The following is a 15,597-nucleotide window of genomic DNA, read 5'->3' on the forward strand; positions in this document are numbered from 1 at the left end:
AAGCTACTACAGACACACACACACACACTTTATCCAAATGATTGTTTGTCCACAGCACCACTAGCACACACAATCTAGGAAACGAGACTGAAAGTGTCTCACAGATCCCAGACAGGGGACGGCGGGAGGGTAAGGACACTGATAAGGGAACAAGCCGTGGTAATTGGAGGCCCTGGTGACTGGGCTACAGGCCTGACCCTGCAGGTTAATTGAGTCTCGTGTGAATCCGAGGATAGCCTGTGTAAGCTCTGTGGTAAAAATATAACAATCTGCCCTTCAGGTTCCAGACTGGCACTGCGGAAAGGGAAGACTGCAGCTAGGGAGGCATCTGCTGGAGGACAGCCTCTGCATTCAAATGAGGATTTACGGAGGAAAACAGAGGGAAGAAGAAGAGAAGGCAAGAGCTGAGGTGAGAGAAGCAAAAGAGTAGCCCTTTATCCACTGCAAGCCCAGAACTTCAGCCTAGAAACTGAGAAATAATGACATTTCTTTCTGCCATTGTGATGTTTGTTGTAACTATTCAACAGAATGTATGTATTTTTAGGCCTCTGCTGAGTTAAAATGTTAATTTCAGACACTGCTCACTATTTACAAAACTCCCCTTTCTCAGTTGTAAACAGAAGAACTCAATATGTGTAAGCTGCATTTATTCTGTGTTGCAGTGAACTCAGTTTGGCCCACGGTAGAAAAGAGGCTACTGAGTACAAGGGCTGGGACTTTGAGACAGAAGAGAGACAGAGAGAAATTAAGAGCAGTGTCTCACCATCCAGAGCCTCTCTGAGCTCATCTTTGGTCCAAGCAACCTCGGTCATTAGGAGACGGAGGTAGTACATGGCGTGCTGGTGAGGCTGCTCGGCTCTGAAGTTATTCAAAGACCTCATGTACTGCAGACAGAAAGAGAAAGCAAAGTCAGTTCCACATCAACACTTTATGAACTAGATAAAAAAAGAATATCAAAACTACTTTTGTTACTTTACTTTTCTGTGCTATAAACCAGGATAAAAAAAAAGTGCTGAATCAATCCAGTAAATTTCTAAGAGTCCTTTAACTGGCTGATTATGACTTCTCACTGATGACGGAGTTGCAGTCAGAGCTTACCGCTTCCTTGATGATGTCAAAGCGCTTCTCATTGATCTCAAAAGTGGCCATCTTCTCAATGATCTTCTTCAACAGGATGTACTGTTTGTCATTGTAACCTTTAACAGACAGCTGCGGCAGACAGTGACAGAGGAAAGGTGGTACATCATCAGCAAACGGAAAAATAAGGAGAGTCTAGCATGATCAGTGGTCTTCCTAAAGCATTTTACAGATCTTACTTTCATTGTTACTTGATAGTTTTGATGCATTTATTTGGCTGTCGAGAAAAGCCCATCACCCAACAGCTTAAGATGACTCTTCACTACCACAAATAAAGTAAATCACTGTAACAATGTGTCTGTGTGCTATAAAACCGGGTACAACATCTATATAAGAAGACTGATCTAAAAGAAGCATCGATCCATCACCTCCTGCAGTGCAAACATACTTCATTATAGTGTCTCAGAGAAACATAACAGAACTAGGTGGTTGATGCTTAGGTTTTTTCTATGGAAATTGAATATTTTAAAAATGGAAAAGAGCAGTCAAGGTTATTTAAAGCCTCCACTTTGCAGTGTCATCCACACCTTATGGCCCTTCATGATTCAGCAAAACCTCCAGCTACATGGCTATGCTCTCAGACTCATCCCATTCCTCGCCTCTCCCTGTCGCTAAGTCCCTGCGGTGACACCTGTTAAAAGTAATCTCTCCTAACATCATTAACCTTGACGAACGCCCAGCCAGCCACACCAATACTGCTGACTCAAATCAATTACGTACAGCCTATCATAGTGTGTTGAATTGCCATCCCTAAGGACAGACTACAATCATGAATTTACAATGGTAAAAAGGTACTTGCTAAAAAGGATCTATACCAGGACAATGAATGCAGGTCACTAGGTCATGTGACAAAGGGTGCAGAGTGTTAGTGAGAAGGAAGTTAGAAAGATGAAAGCAAAGAGGAAAACACCACCACCGCAGTTTCATTCACAGGCAGGTTGTTACTTTACATTGAAACACTGAATCCCAGAGTAAGACTCACACACACTAACAAACTGCTGTTATAAATTGGGGGGGAAACACAGAGGTTGGTCTTAACTACATCCATCAAACCTCCTGAATACAGATCTGCTTCCAACTTGCTTTGTGCACTTGCATCAGCAGAAATATGACTATAAATATCTCAGAGAATCTGAATCATTTGGTTTTATTCCTTGTGTCTCGCTACAGACACTTTTTAATGTACGGTCTCTATGACACCAATACGATGAAAGCTACACAATGGCAGCCAAAAGAACACAAAATAATTACACAGAGTAGGTAAAGATGCTCCTACTGCTCTCTGCTGTGCATTGACTGTCTTAACGCATTACCCTGAACTTTGGAAGTGAGCCTATAATTTCAGTCACTCATGTGTCTTTGGACAAAAACAGTGTACACCGGAAGTCTTCACAAACCTAGAATTTGCTCATTTTAGTGCCTAAGGAACTAAAGTGAAACCCAATTTAACTAATCACGGCATTTCAACAACACCAATCTTAATCGTAGAAAAAGAAGTGACAAAGAGCTTTGGAAAAAAAAAAAAAAAAGGATGAACAGATGTGCTCTCCTCTGAGGATATATAATAAAAAGATTCTCTTGTGATAAGAGGTGAATTTCTTAATCGTAGTTAGAAATAAAACTGCTTATATCACATGCCCAGAGTGCTGTAATCAGCCATCTTAGTTAGGTGATAAATTTAGTTGATGTGGGCAGGGAATGCAGTAGCAAGCAAAGATTTCCCACAAATCCTTCTAGTTGGAGAAAAAGGACACACAGCACTTCACATAATCAAACCGAGCGTAGAAAACCAGCCATTTCCACACTCTCTCAAAGCCTCAAAGTGGACCCTTCACTGTTGCCCCGATCCCTCCAGACTTCAAAACAGCTTACTTACGAGGATGGCATTCATCCCTGAGGCTACGCCATACACCAGCCCTGCCAGGCGGGCTGCATATGTATACTCTTTTAAATCATCCTTCAGTAACCTGAGTAACAAGTAGGTCATGTTGCAGTGCAGGGGGTCTGCATATAGGTAGCGACTAATGGAGGGGAAAAAAAGAACAAAAAACAAATACATGTTTGTTGGGAATGTTGAAGGGGTTGTCCAAAAAAAAGATAAGACAGCACAAGTACAAGAAGAATGATAAGATGAGTATGTATATGCAGCCTCGTGACCGGCTTTCTATTCCGTAAAAACAGACAAATATATTCTACGGAGGACTCGTGCTCTGTCTAGCGCCGGCTTCACCTGATGTGATAACTACAGGTGTGCAGCTAGACCTAATCAATCTAAAAGACAGAAACGACAAGGATCCAATCTGCCTGACCACATGAGGAAATAAACACCTCTTAAGTAGTCATGAGGGTTTGGTGGGAGGCGGTTGAGCAAAGAGGGGGAAAAAAGATTGATGAAGAATGAAGAGGAAGATGCAGATGGAACAGAGGGTAGACTAAGACCAGCCAGGTCTGGGTCGGAGAGTTTCTGCACACAATTTATTTTGGTTGCGACATGAGAGTGTTGAGGTATTACAGAAAATAATACTACTAATAATACAATGATTTACCAAATACACTGTGTTGTTCAATGTCATGTGACCTTCTCATTTAGCCACATAGATGGCTTTAAAGTACTCGTCAACCCAGGCCTGGCCTGGCCAAGCTACAGTAGCCAAGTCTGAGGATGATAAAGGGTAAGGGGACTTAAGGTTTGGTTTGGGATGCAGCATGAGGGCGACAGGGAGAGAATTTGAATACTTACATACATCCCATAGACGGTATTTTGGAGGTCATAGTTCAAGCCAGCTAGCTCGGCTGCATATGCATACTCGTTGAGGGAGTCCTTGAGGAGCTCCAGGTATAAATATGCCATGTTACAATGCAACGGGTCCACATACGCAAACGGGCTGTAGAGAAAATGGCAGTGGTCAAACAAACCATAAGCAGCGTAGAGATGTTTGTCTCTACATTTTTTTTGAAATATGAACAAAAGCTAGCACATACAGCTCGGTCCATGATTCTAACATTCACTTGATTGTGGTTATTAGGGGTGTAACGGTACCACAAACATTTCAGTGCAGGGCAGTTGGTTTGGTATTTGACAATTGGGTGCACACTATGAACCAAATAATTGCAGTGTTAATAATAACAACAGAAAACTTTGGGAGTGTATCAGCTGTCAACTATTGCCTAAACTTTGCTGGTACAGACTAGCCCAGCTCATATTGTTAATACCACCTATGTGGCAACTGTAAATGAAAATCCACAGCTGTTTTTGGAAGCATTATGGCTCCCTGGTAAATTATAGCAACACTGGACGAGGAAGTCAGTTTAAGTCTTCTTCTTTCTTTGTTCTAGAGTTGAGCATTTCTTAATAAATCCTGAAATCCTCTATCGCCATTGGCATCATCCTGCCTTAAAGAGCAGCTGACTCTATATTGCTCACATTAGGTAGTGGCAGGCTTTCAGTACTACCAAGTAGAAAGTTGATTTACTGGTGTAGGATGTTGTGCTCAAAATCCCAACAGGATTATGATGGTTCAAGTTAGTTACGTACCTGAAGAACTCGAAGTTCAGGCATGCTTTGGGCAGGAAGAACTTGTCATCCTGCTTGAACCACACCTTGCTCATAGCAGTGTCCTGGTAGAAATGAAGGCCACACACAGGCAGTTCTGATATTCATATTCATTGAAAGTTCTTTACGCTCAAAGAAAACAGATGGCATGAGAATATGTCAGCAAATGCAGTTTAACTTCACAGAATAAGCATATAGTGTGCTTTTGCTTATAAATTCAATGAAATGACTTTGATGTCAACAGATCACAATGTGGTCTTTGCACTCAGCAGTAACGATGATGAAGAAAAAGGCACAGCAGCTTTTATTCAGTCTTTCCTTCAGAGAATGGAATATGCAAGCTGTTGTTAATAGCTCAGTTCCTCTGATCTTAACATGATGGCAACAACAGTGCTAAATGCTTTGTCTCAGTCGCAACAATCCCTTATTACCATATGAAAACATAAGAGATTTTTTCACAATACTCATTTAAGCAAAGACTGTCTAGTCCTGTAATGAAGAGTGATGCTACTTTGATGATAAAGCAGTACAGTGAAAACACTTGCCTTGATTAAAGTGGGCATGGATGGAGAGTCTTTCTCAAGAGGGTAGATCTCAAAGTTGGTAGGGATGAACTCGTTTTTCATCGGTAACTTGAACTTCCCATTGAGGTCTGCATTTTCCCATTTCTGAAACACAAATGTATAATCAGAGACCAGTATCTTCTAAAACTTAAGCTGTTGTCATGTATTTATCACAAGCTGAACAGCCAGACTGCTAGTATTGTGTGATTTGTTGAGAGCAGCATGACCGCAGTGATTCACCTTGATGGTCTCTTCAGAGATGGCCTCCTGTTTGTACTGTGTGCCATACCATTCTTCTTTTTTGTCTGTTTGCCCTTCAAATGACTTTGACACCACTGCAACTCTGGAAAAAAAGGAGTCAACCTGGTCATTTTACATTGATATAAAAACCTCTCTAAAGAGCTGATTAGTTACTCTATTACTGCTATACAATGTGAGATGTGAGCACTTTTCTATTAGTATTCCACAATTTGGATCGCGTTCAATGCAGCGGAGATCTATTGACACACTGTCTGCCTGTAACAGATGAGCTTTGTTTAGAATTCCTATGTCTGCAAAGTTGAAGCCCTCAGTGTGCTGCATTTAGAGTGTGTGTTTCAATGGTACCTAAACATTATTTATTCAGTCATAGTGTCAATAGAAGGTTACTGTTTGTTATACAACAAACAACTAGGACTCAATGTAAAACCAAATTGTGTATCGACCAAATTTCCAGCATTTTAGTGATGCAACCTAACTTGCTGTAACTTCACTGTCATGAATTCCAAGCAGTGCTGGCAAAACCCCAAGGTTAAATAGCCACTTCAGTAGAAGAGGAGACTGGCACGCAAACTGTCAGGGTCAGCCAATGAGTGCATGCAATTTCTTCCTTGGTGAGCATTAAGAAATGGACTAGTTACTACAAGTCTGCACTTTGCTTGAAAAAACAGTAGCATCTCATAAAATTAAACTGTTAAAGCTACGCCAGGCAAGACTGTGATGCAAGACTCAAAGTGCAGCTGCAAAAGTAGAGACTGTGCTATTCCCACCAAATATGTGCACCATTTCTTCTGTTTTCCAACATTAATCTCATGTTGTATATGGTCTCTGGTAGGTAATCCTCTTGCAGAGGTTATAAACTGAACAGGAAAATTGAAAAGTTTCTCAGAGTTCACTCCTCAAAAATCTAACCTATTCAGCATGTTTACAGAGGACAAAAAAGATCAGACTTAGATTTACATCATGTTACAACCACATAGTGTTTAGGTCCAAAACACACAGTAAACTCTGGCTACCAACTATGTCTGCCAGCATATCAAGTTGTCAAGCTCAAATACAATTTGATGTGCCAATATTTAAAATAACATGGGGCATGTATAACAAGTCAGAGAAGATTTCATAAATGGCCAACTTGTTCATGTGAAACCCTATTAGGACACCTGTATTTCCAATTCAAAGAGAAAATCTTGATAATGTATTCCTGAGCACACATATCTCCTGATATAACAAACAGTCCCTTTTCGAACCTGCAGAGAGAATCAAATTTGTAAAGTTGTCTGTCATCGCCTTCAAAGTAGGCCAACAACACTTTTATTACATCTGGCAAGCAACAAAAAGTACTATTTAACTGTAAGCACAGACACTAGTTTCAAAGACTTCAGTATTTCTTTGGTGTTTTATACATATATAATGTATTGTGTCTATTTGTGCAAAATGCAAATGTAATAAATAAAGCAAATTCAAGGAAAAAGGTAATTTCCTGCAAGTAATATACATTACAGTGTTACAATTTATCACACTGATCACATAGTGCCAGATTTAGTGAAGTGGTGTGTTAAAGCATTAGCCTAATGTTACTGTGGAAGACAAACTATTGTAATTGTTGAGGTACATAACTATGACTGGTCTTGTGGTAATTGATCATCAAAAAACAAACATTTATTCAGGAGTTGAGAGTTTGCTGTGAAATTAGTCAAGTCAACCAGTACATTATACTGGAGTAAGGAAAGTGACCATAGCTGAAAGCACATGGATGGCATTGATTTTCTGTTCATGACCAGAGACTGATATTCTCACACTGACCTGACATGTTCTGGTCTCAGCTTATCCAGCACCATCTCAATCAGATCTGGCCTGAAGTCCTCCAAAAGGTACTCTGCTGCTAGAACCTCTTCAAGAGGGTAGTACTGAAATACACGGAGAGCAATAGCATTAGCATTGTACTGCATGGGGTGGGAGGTGAGGTGGGGTGGGGTTAGGTTACTTATTGTTAAAGCTTGTGTCTTTATTGTCCATAGATGTGTGATCTGTGCACCACAACATTTTATAACTGGAAGGAAGAATGCAAACTGTTGCATGAAGAAAATGAAAGTCAGACTAAATGCTTGCTACACTGTTATTACATTTTATCTCACAGGGGTGTAATATGAGGACTACAAGCATCTTGTTATAACAGAGGGTGAGAGACAATTATTTGCACTGCAAAACCTAGGAGGAGACATACACAGAAAAAAAGCCTGTAATAAGTGCAACAGAGGCCATGATGTACTCTAGTCAATGACCCTTGCTGCTACAGTAATACAACCCCCCCCCCCCCCCAAAAAAAAAAAACATGTCTAGCCTAATATCGACCATGGCTCTAAAAAATCTCCATTCTCCAGTCTTACAACAGACCAGGAAGCCTGATGACGACAGCAGGTACAGACGCAATGAGCTGCATTGTGTCTCCCTGGAAACAACCTTTGCAGTTGGAGAGTGGACCTACATGTAGTAAACCAGCCACTTTGGAAGTATAGCCACGGGGTCGCTCCTTGTCCTTGAACCTGAAGGCCACTTTGTTTAAATCCTAGAGGGGGAGAGGGAGGGAGAGAGAGAGACAGAGAGAGCATGTCACAAGCACATATAACAACTACACACAGTTCAGATGTTGAGATAGATTCTAGAAAGGGAAAGTACAGAATTTAAACCAAGAGCTCAGTTTTGTCATTTTTTTGTATGTTGCATTGGAATGTAATATTATCCACAAGCTAAATGAGGTTTGTTTGACGTGGCTAACTGTACAGTCAGCAGGTGGGATGGAATACATCAGCCTCTGCTGCCTGTCAATTAGTTTTTCCAGTAACCAGACATAAGGAGGGTCAAGTTTGTCCTGCCCTTCCTGTCTGAAATGTTGTCACTGAATATACATCATTAATTACCTTGCACTCCTCAAACACCCACGCCTGAGGTCCCTCGGTACGCAGTTTCTGAATGTACTGGAACATGTGGAATATGATGTCCTCAACGTGTACTGCAGTGACATGTAGAACATGCGTCAATGCTCATTGTTTACATTTAATTTACCCACACATATACCAGTCTGACCACAGTGGGGAATAATTATAACCACATGCAAAGCACACCAGTAAATGGTGAATGTAGCGAGCACTACTTACAGAGGCCCTCCTCTGTCAAGTCCACATTGATGATAAAGAACATGAATCCTTTGGCTCCTTCTTTCTGCCCACCAACAAGTGTGTTCACCCAGCCTAAAAGAATAATATTCATGGTTATTGTCATTTGATCATCAGTAGATTGACTTTAACTTTTACAATATTCCTGAAATACTGAAAAAATATATTAATTATATATTTAAAAAAAGTGTGTTGTGCTCTGTGTTGGCGCTACCCATTAGGGTTGAATGTGTTCCTTAAACACAAAGCTGTTTAAGACATTATTGTCGATTATCTTGAAGCTCTACTTTGTGTCCCACCTTTAGATTTTAGCTCGGATAACAAACTTCCGGGTCCTTCATGACCAATCAGATGTCCCAGATAATGTCCTGGGTTTGACTTGTAGTACTTCTGTAGGTCTGGGATGGGGAAAGTCACATACAGATTCCTGATGTCTTTGATAGGCACCACTTTGTAGAATTGCTATGATAGAAAACAAGAAAAAAGAAGATCAAGTTACTAAAGAAGTGTTAAAGGAGAGTTTAGAAAACTAAACACATGATAAGTGATGCTGTACAGTCCAAACAAAGAAATGAATATATATTTTCATATCGCAAACAGTCAGTTCATAATGAAAATGACCTTCTCATTACTGGCTATGGCCTTACATCACACCTCTGACATAAAGAGCAAGAAACACCGGGAAAATAAGCTAGGCTCACTCTGAGATGTTCCTCCTGAAAGGGGTGCTCTGGGAATTCTGGGATAGGCACGTTCTTGTTCTCCACTTCTCCAAATAACTCGACCACCATGGAGGTCAACTCATCTAGTGATTCTGTGGGTGAGGAGGAGATCACATTTTGACCATTAATTATCAACTTCCATGATGCTCGCAACTGTCACTCTTGATATATATATATATATATATATATATATATATATATATTTTTTTTTACTAGTAAATGCACAACATAGTAGACATTCAGCAGCGTAGTAACTGAGAGCCACTGGGAGCTATTAATCATGCTAGAGTGCTCTTATAAGCACTTATGTCACACTGTGTCACTTACAATTCAAATGGCAATGACAGTGTTGCAACATTTCAGCGGAAGATGAACATGCAAGTGACACTTCATTCAATAAGAGCTAACTGAGTTCAACACCTGTAAAGAAAAATGAATACAATTAACTAAGATAAAATGGACACTAAGTGTGGACAGTAAGTGTTAAAAAGGTGCTATGTGTCACATCCCAATATCAATAATTCATTAACAATCATTCTTAAATGTAGAAAAAAAAGACCATCATTAAGAACATTGACTGTCAGTTGTATCTTAGGATATATAACAGTAGCTTTATTGGGTCATTTGTTCAACTGTCCCTTCAACACCAAGACTGTTGTAATTGACAGAACAGGAAGAGGGTGCTGTTCTTTTATGACAGGCAGCAGAGTTTTTCACAACTACAGAGGATTACAAAGGGTGAAACTAGTGATGGGCCAATGGGGAGATGATGTTAACACAATAAATCAACTCCACTGTGTTCAGCAAAGCTATAGAGAAGACAAACATGCAGGACAGGAAGAAAGGAGGTGTAGGGGAAACATGCACTACCCTTTGAAAAATTACTACAACTGGAATTAGGTAGAAGCTACTCTGTCTTACAAATGGTCTCATTTGTTTTTGGTAATTATACCAAGGTACAGTATCTCAATTGATTTGACAATGGTGTATGCTATGCTGATATACTGTATAATTATTTGAAAAAAAAAAACCTAGAGATATTGTTGTAAACATCCTTAGGCCACTTCCACCAAGTCCTCAATGACTTGCAGTCTTTGTTCCTCTTTCTTGTATTGAGTAAGAGACAATTCAAAGGGTTGTCATGTCACGAGTACTGTTGAGGTCTTTGTGACATTTAAACATGACATTTCTTACCTCTTCCTAACACACAGAGTCCCATGAGATTAGAGGAGTAGTATGTGGAGTGAAACTTCAGGAGCTCCTGACGGATGTCAATCCCATCTTTAGATGGTCTGGTCTCAAGGGTCAATTTGTTACCTATAAAAGAAATAAATCAGCCCAATGGATAAGAGTTCTTTAAAAAACTAAATACATTAAATCAATCTGCATTTGCCAGTCTAAAAAACAGGTTCATCTTCATTATCCAACTGCAATTATCAATGAGGTTTCAGTAAATAGATTCCTAAATATGAGCAGCATATTGACAGAATATTTTATGTAATATGGAGAATGGACAGATAGATGCACTGAGTGGAACAATGAATGTTCCTGTTTTCAGAATACAAAGGATGCAGCCACAGAATAATGTCAGAATGATCTTCTTGAGAACGGCATTAAATATTCAGAGGACTAAAATAGGAAACTGTGAGAACATGATAGGTCAACCAACTTGTAGTTTATGAGGTGACAATAGCCTGTCAGGTGCACGAACAAGCTGCTTCCCTGCCATTTGTAAACGATTATGAAATCTAAAACACAACTGTAACCTACTGGAACTTCTGAGGCAAGTGCTGGTGGTTGAGGATTTTTGATTTGGAACTATGCAACAATCTGGAGAAGATTATGTTTGTCTCCTCAGAGTGCAGGACTTTCAGACCTGTCTGATCCTCTTCTATTCTTAACTGGAATAAAGATATAATTCAAGACTGCCATCAGGTGGCTATTTTGAGCTGGGAGCTACTCCAAGTCCCTGTCACTCTGATCTGGCAATTCACAGAAACACAGAGTAAGCTGCTTTCATGCTACGAGATGCTTTCCCCTCACGGTTACTGTTAAAAAGGTATAAAGTGATCAACACTACCTCTGCCACAATGTTTACCTCATTCTACAGAAAGTTTCCTTTTATTTCATTTATTTGGTCATACATGCAAGGGTTTCTGTGTGTGTTTTTTGTGGGGAAATTTTCACACATAAATCAAATATATGTATATATAAAAGGGTATAAAGTGATATAAATGTTGCAGTAATGTGAAAAAATGTGTTTACCAAAATCCAAATAAGTTGAGGTATATATGCTGCCTAATATCTTACAATATCCACCATAATTATGTTGAATAACCACAACCATTGATTAATCTCTGTGTGTAAGCGCCATATATTCAAATATGACACAGCCATAGCACTTTAAAGAAACACCTACTTCAACACTGGTATGCAAAAATGCTAGTAGGCTGATCCAAAATCTAAATCAGATCATCTATGCAAAAGAGCTAGTGTTCTAAAATATATTGTTCCAGTTGTGTGTTAAATGTATATTTAGACAGAGAGAGACATACAGATGTGACAGACCATGACAACATACCATGGAGGCATGATGCAAAAATTCATGATGAATAATATAATGTGCTGTTTAAGTGAGGACTGGTGATAAGTGTGGAGAATTTCTACCTGTTCCAAATTTACTGAAGGGGTGGTTAGGGTTGCCAGTGGCCTTCTCCAACTGAAACAGCCTCCAAGCATCATTCATCAGGTTCTTCTCATGCTCAGAGTCCACAGCATTAACCTCCCGGTCCTTACAGCTCTCATCAAACAGTGGGCACAGGAAGAATTGGGCAAATCTACAGATATTGCAAAATGAAAAAACAAAGTGAAAATTAGACAGATCTATAGATAGATAGTTAAGTATGTAGAATCAACATGCAGATATATGATAACAAAAGTTAAGGTGGCTTTGAGTGGTAGCCTAATACTGTTTTGGGTTAAAATAAGGTTTCTAGTATGTAGGACCATCTGTAGACACAGAAAAGGACGTAAAGCAGAAACAGAAAACATTTGCATAAGTACAAAGAGTGAGCAACTGCCATGCAAATGAGGAAACGATGAGCCCACATATAATTTGAATGTTTTCAAAGCTACACCCCAGTTAGTTCTTGTTGTAGCTTGGAAGATTTATGCAACAGTCACGTCCAAAATCCTTGTTGGCTCTGACTAAAAATGTGCCAGATACAGTAGCTGGTTGTTTAAATCAATAAAAAGGTTTTTACAAAGCAACCACTCCATGACCCTTGGTTCTGAAATGTGATTATATTATGAGGTGCTTGCGGTTGTTAGTCTTAGTTGCACCCTCCTGTATTCTAGCTCTTGTGAAATTGTTAAGCCCATCATAAAATGGTGGGTTTAAAAAAAATATTCTGGCTGAAAATGTTCAACTAACACCACTATAGCTGTACTATTGAATAATCAATCATGTTGAATATAGAAAAACATTCAACCATCCAGACATGTACATTACCCAGAAGGTATGATATAATACAGTCATTCTGATTATTATAACAAGAGTATGGTTAAGGAGCTAATGACACGTATAATCCTTTCAGACACAATGTTTTCAAAGAAGCAACATCATCAATATTTAAGCATAACCTGCACTGTCCTTTCCTACCACTACAGTCCAGATGGTCTTCACAATTCACTATTGCAGGGGAACAATTAGCCTATGACACAGAAACAGGTGCTTGCTAGACTATCATTCATTTATAAGTGGGTAAGCTTATCCCAAAAGGTGAAATTCTGACACCACACAACTGTTCTCTCCAAACCACCACAGCTGACACGTGAGCAGAGCCCCCTGCAAGGCAGAGGACATCAGTCTCACCCTACGCCTGGGGTTTCTGGTCTGAGGCGGGGTGGGAGCTATGCTGAGGGTTACAAAAGAGAGCACAATGAGGCTGAGTCTGGTAACCAAAGATAGAAGCACTGTGTATACTGATTACTTAGGTGAACATATGACATCTGTCTAACTGGATAAAAGGTACTGTATATGCACCCAGGGGGGAAAAAAAAAGACTCATAAGCATTTTTCATTACTGTTCATGTTATATATTGCCTCAAATTCCACCAGTATCTTTCTATCTATCTTAGAGAAGCTTATCTTTGTAAATACTGTGTCAGAGTTGTTTTTTCATCTCTATGGTCATTTTGGAGACTAGTTAGCAGGGTTGATGTTCTGGAATACAGGCTGTCAGGGTCATTTGTTGCCAATAATGACTAAAAAAAACATTAATACATACAGGACACATTCAAGATGTACATGAGATGCATCTATGGAAACAAATACTTGTAAACCAATCAAATGAACACAAAAGTACCTATCTAGTGCTCCTTGCAAGTGCTCATGGGACACGTCAAAGTAGTAGTTGGTATGCTCTCCACTGGTAAAAGCATTGGAGCTGCCTGCGTGCTCACTGAGGAACTGGCTGTACTCATTCTCCTTGGGGTACTTCTGTGTTCCCAAGAACAGCATGTGTTCACAAAAGTGCGCTAGGCCTGAGATGTTCGCCGGGTCCGATAATGAACCTGTGAATTTAAGTGAAAAAGTCACAGAAATGAATTCAAACAAGCTGTATGTCTTTCTAAGATCACAGATAAAGCATCTTGACTTTTAAAAGATACCTAGTGTAATACTAACAAGTTATTGTGGTAGATTGACATCTTGTGTCATTTTCTCTCTCTCATTTATTCTATTTCATCATCATTTCCTCATCTTGCAGTTAAAGCAACCTAGTACTTGCTTAGTCAAAGTAGGAGGAGTTATAGCTGGCAGTCAGAAACAAGGTAACTGTTTTCTCTGTGAAATGGACACCAGTGGTAGAAATATTACGTTTACAGGTTTATTCGTGGCAGGAATACTGGATAACATATGGCCAGTACTGAGGTTACTCTGTAGGTGTAACTATGGCCATCTGTGAAGTACAACATTTTTTTCCTATATATCTTGTAGGAGAATGAGAGCCAGGTCACTGTGACCTGTGACCTGTACCGATGCCAAACATGTCAGACACCTGTGTCTCGACCATCTGATTCCTCTGTTGTCCACCTCTTTCTGCCACAACAATCTTATGTAAATGCTGACTACTTCTGTAATTTGAAGGGTAAAAAAATACTAACATATTAAGTGTCTTTTCCCTATTGCCTTCCAAAGTGTTTGAATGATGATCCCTGTAAGGTGGTAAGTCATGAAAAATACAGAGTACCTGTCCTGGCATAACAATAGTGATGAAAGACCATTACCTATGTGCACGTCCAAAGCAGCTGAGGATTTGTCTGTGGTTGGGTCACTGATGAGCATGGCCTTCAAGCCATTGGTAAACTCCAGGCCCCTATAAACCCGTTTGTCCTCGGGAGAGCGAATTATGTCACCAACCACCCTATTCACAGCCGGGTCGGTCATTCTGAATGGCAAGGATGACACCAGCCTGCAGTGGAGGAAATCAAATGTACAGTTCAGGAGTAGCACAGTTAGCCAAGGAGTCTGTCCAGCCCTGATTATATTCTGATTTAACTTGACATGAAAGCCTAGGGAGATTTTAGCACAGAGGGTTTTTTGATAAGGCACAGCATGTTTTGGGGACAAAAATCACATCATATGTGACATTTAGTGCATATTATTTGTCTTGTCAGACAAGGCTGACAAAGACTGTGTAGACATACTAGGTTTGGTTCCCAACTTATGCAACAGCCCTCACTAAGATTTACAGCGACTTTCAGGGGGGTTTAACAGATGCCACAATTTGGTCAACTGGACGTTCACTCAGACTGTGCAGCAATGAAATGCACCTAGCATGGATGTTGATTTGGGTATGTCAAGGTTTTGCTGATTTGACCCTTCCAATATTTTTACTGATCTCAAACAATCTTGCCATTTTAATTCCACATAATGTTATGGTTAGATCTCTGCAGAGTTGTCAGGTTTGTGTTATGCATTGTCAACTAGCTGCATCCCAGCACTAGTGGAGTCTGTGATGAACGGTGGTGAATCTGAGGCGGTTAGAATTTATTGTTTAAACGTTTCAAACGTGACAGAGTTGAAAACGTCTTCACTGGACAAAACTAACATTAGTTATTACATTTATATTTCAGGTGTTAGGTGTTTTCACGTAATTTGTGATCATTGCTCAGACATGATGTCATTT

The 15,597-nt window shown here is 39.8% G+C and overlaps 1 protein-coding gene across 2 annotated transcripts in view; it reads right to left on the reverse strand.

The window, feature by feature from the left end:
- ide (insulin-degrading enzyme) overlaps positions 1-15,597 on the reverse strand; it is a 29,103-nt gene that overhangs the window by 11,806 nt on the left and 1,700 nt on the right. The window contains exons 2-17 of one of the 2 annotated variants that reach the window (XM_044372321.1): positions 14,696-14,880; positions 13,774-13,981; positions 12,074-12,243; positions 10,601-10,723; positions 9,386-9,498; positions 8,984-9,146; positions 8,667-8,759; positions 8,430-8,521; positions 7,997-8,077; positions 7,315-7,418; positions 5,494-5,596; positions 5,236-5,358; positions 4,673-4,755; positions 3,014-3,158; positions 1,099-1,209; positions 764-884 (exon numbers count right to left, since the gene is read on the reverse strand). In XM_044372321.1, the coding sequence (XP_044228256.1) occupies positions 764-884; positions 1,099-1,209; positions 3,014-3,158; positions 4,673-4,755; positions 5,236-5,358; positions 5,494-5,596; positions 7,315-7,418; positions 7,997-8,077; positions 8,430-8,521; positions 8,667-8,759; positions 8,984-9,146; positions 9,386-9,498; positions 10,601-10,723; positions 12,074-12,243; positions 13,774-13,981; positions 14,696-14,880 (2,018 nt within the window). Of the gene's footprint in view, positions 1-763; positions 885-1,098; positions 1,210-3,013; positions 3,159-3,877; positions 4,023-4,672; positions 4,756-5,235; positions 5,359-5,493; positions 5,597-7,314; positions 7,419-7,996; positions 8,078-8,429; positions 8,522-8,666; positions 8,760-8,983; positions 9,147-9,385; positions 9,499-10,600; positions 10,724-12,073; positions 12,244-13,773; positions 13,982-14,695; positions 14,881-15,597 lie in introns of both variants that reach the window. The other variant, XM_044372320.1, reaches the window with a different exon arrangement.

This window comes from Thunnus albacares, chromosome 14, assembly GCF_914725855.1.
Source record: "Thunnus albacares chromosome 14, fThuAlb1.1, whole genome shotgun sequence".
In the NCBI taxonomy this organism is placed as follows: domain Eukaryota; kingdom Metazoa; phylum Chordata; class Actinopteri; order Scombriformes; family Scombridae; genus Thunnus; species Thunnus albacares.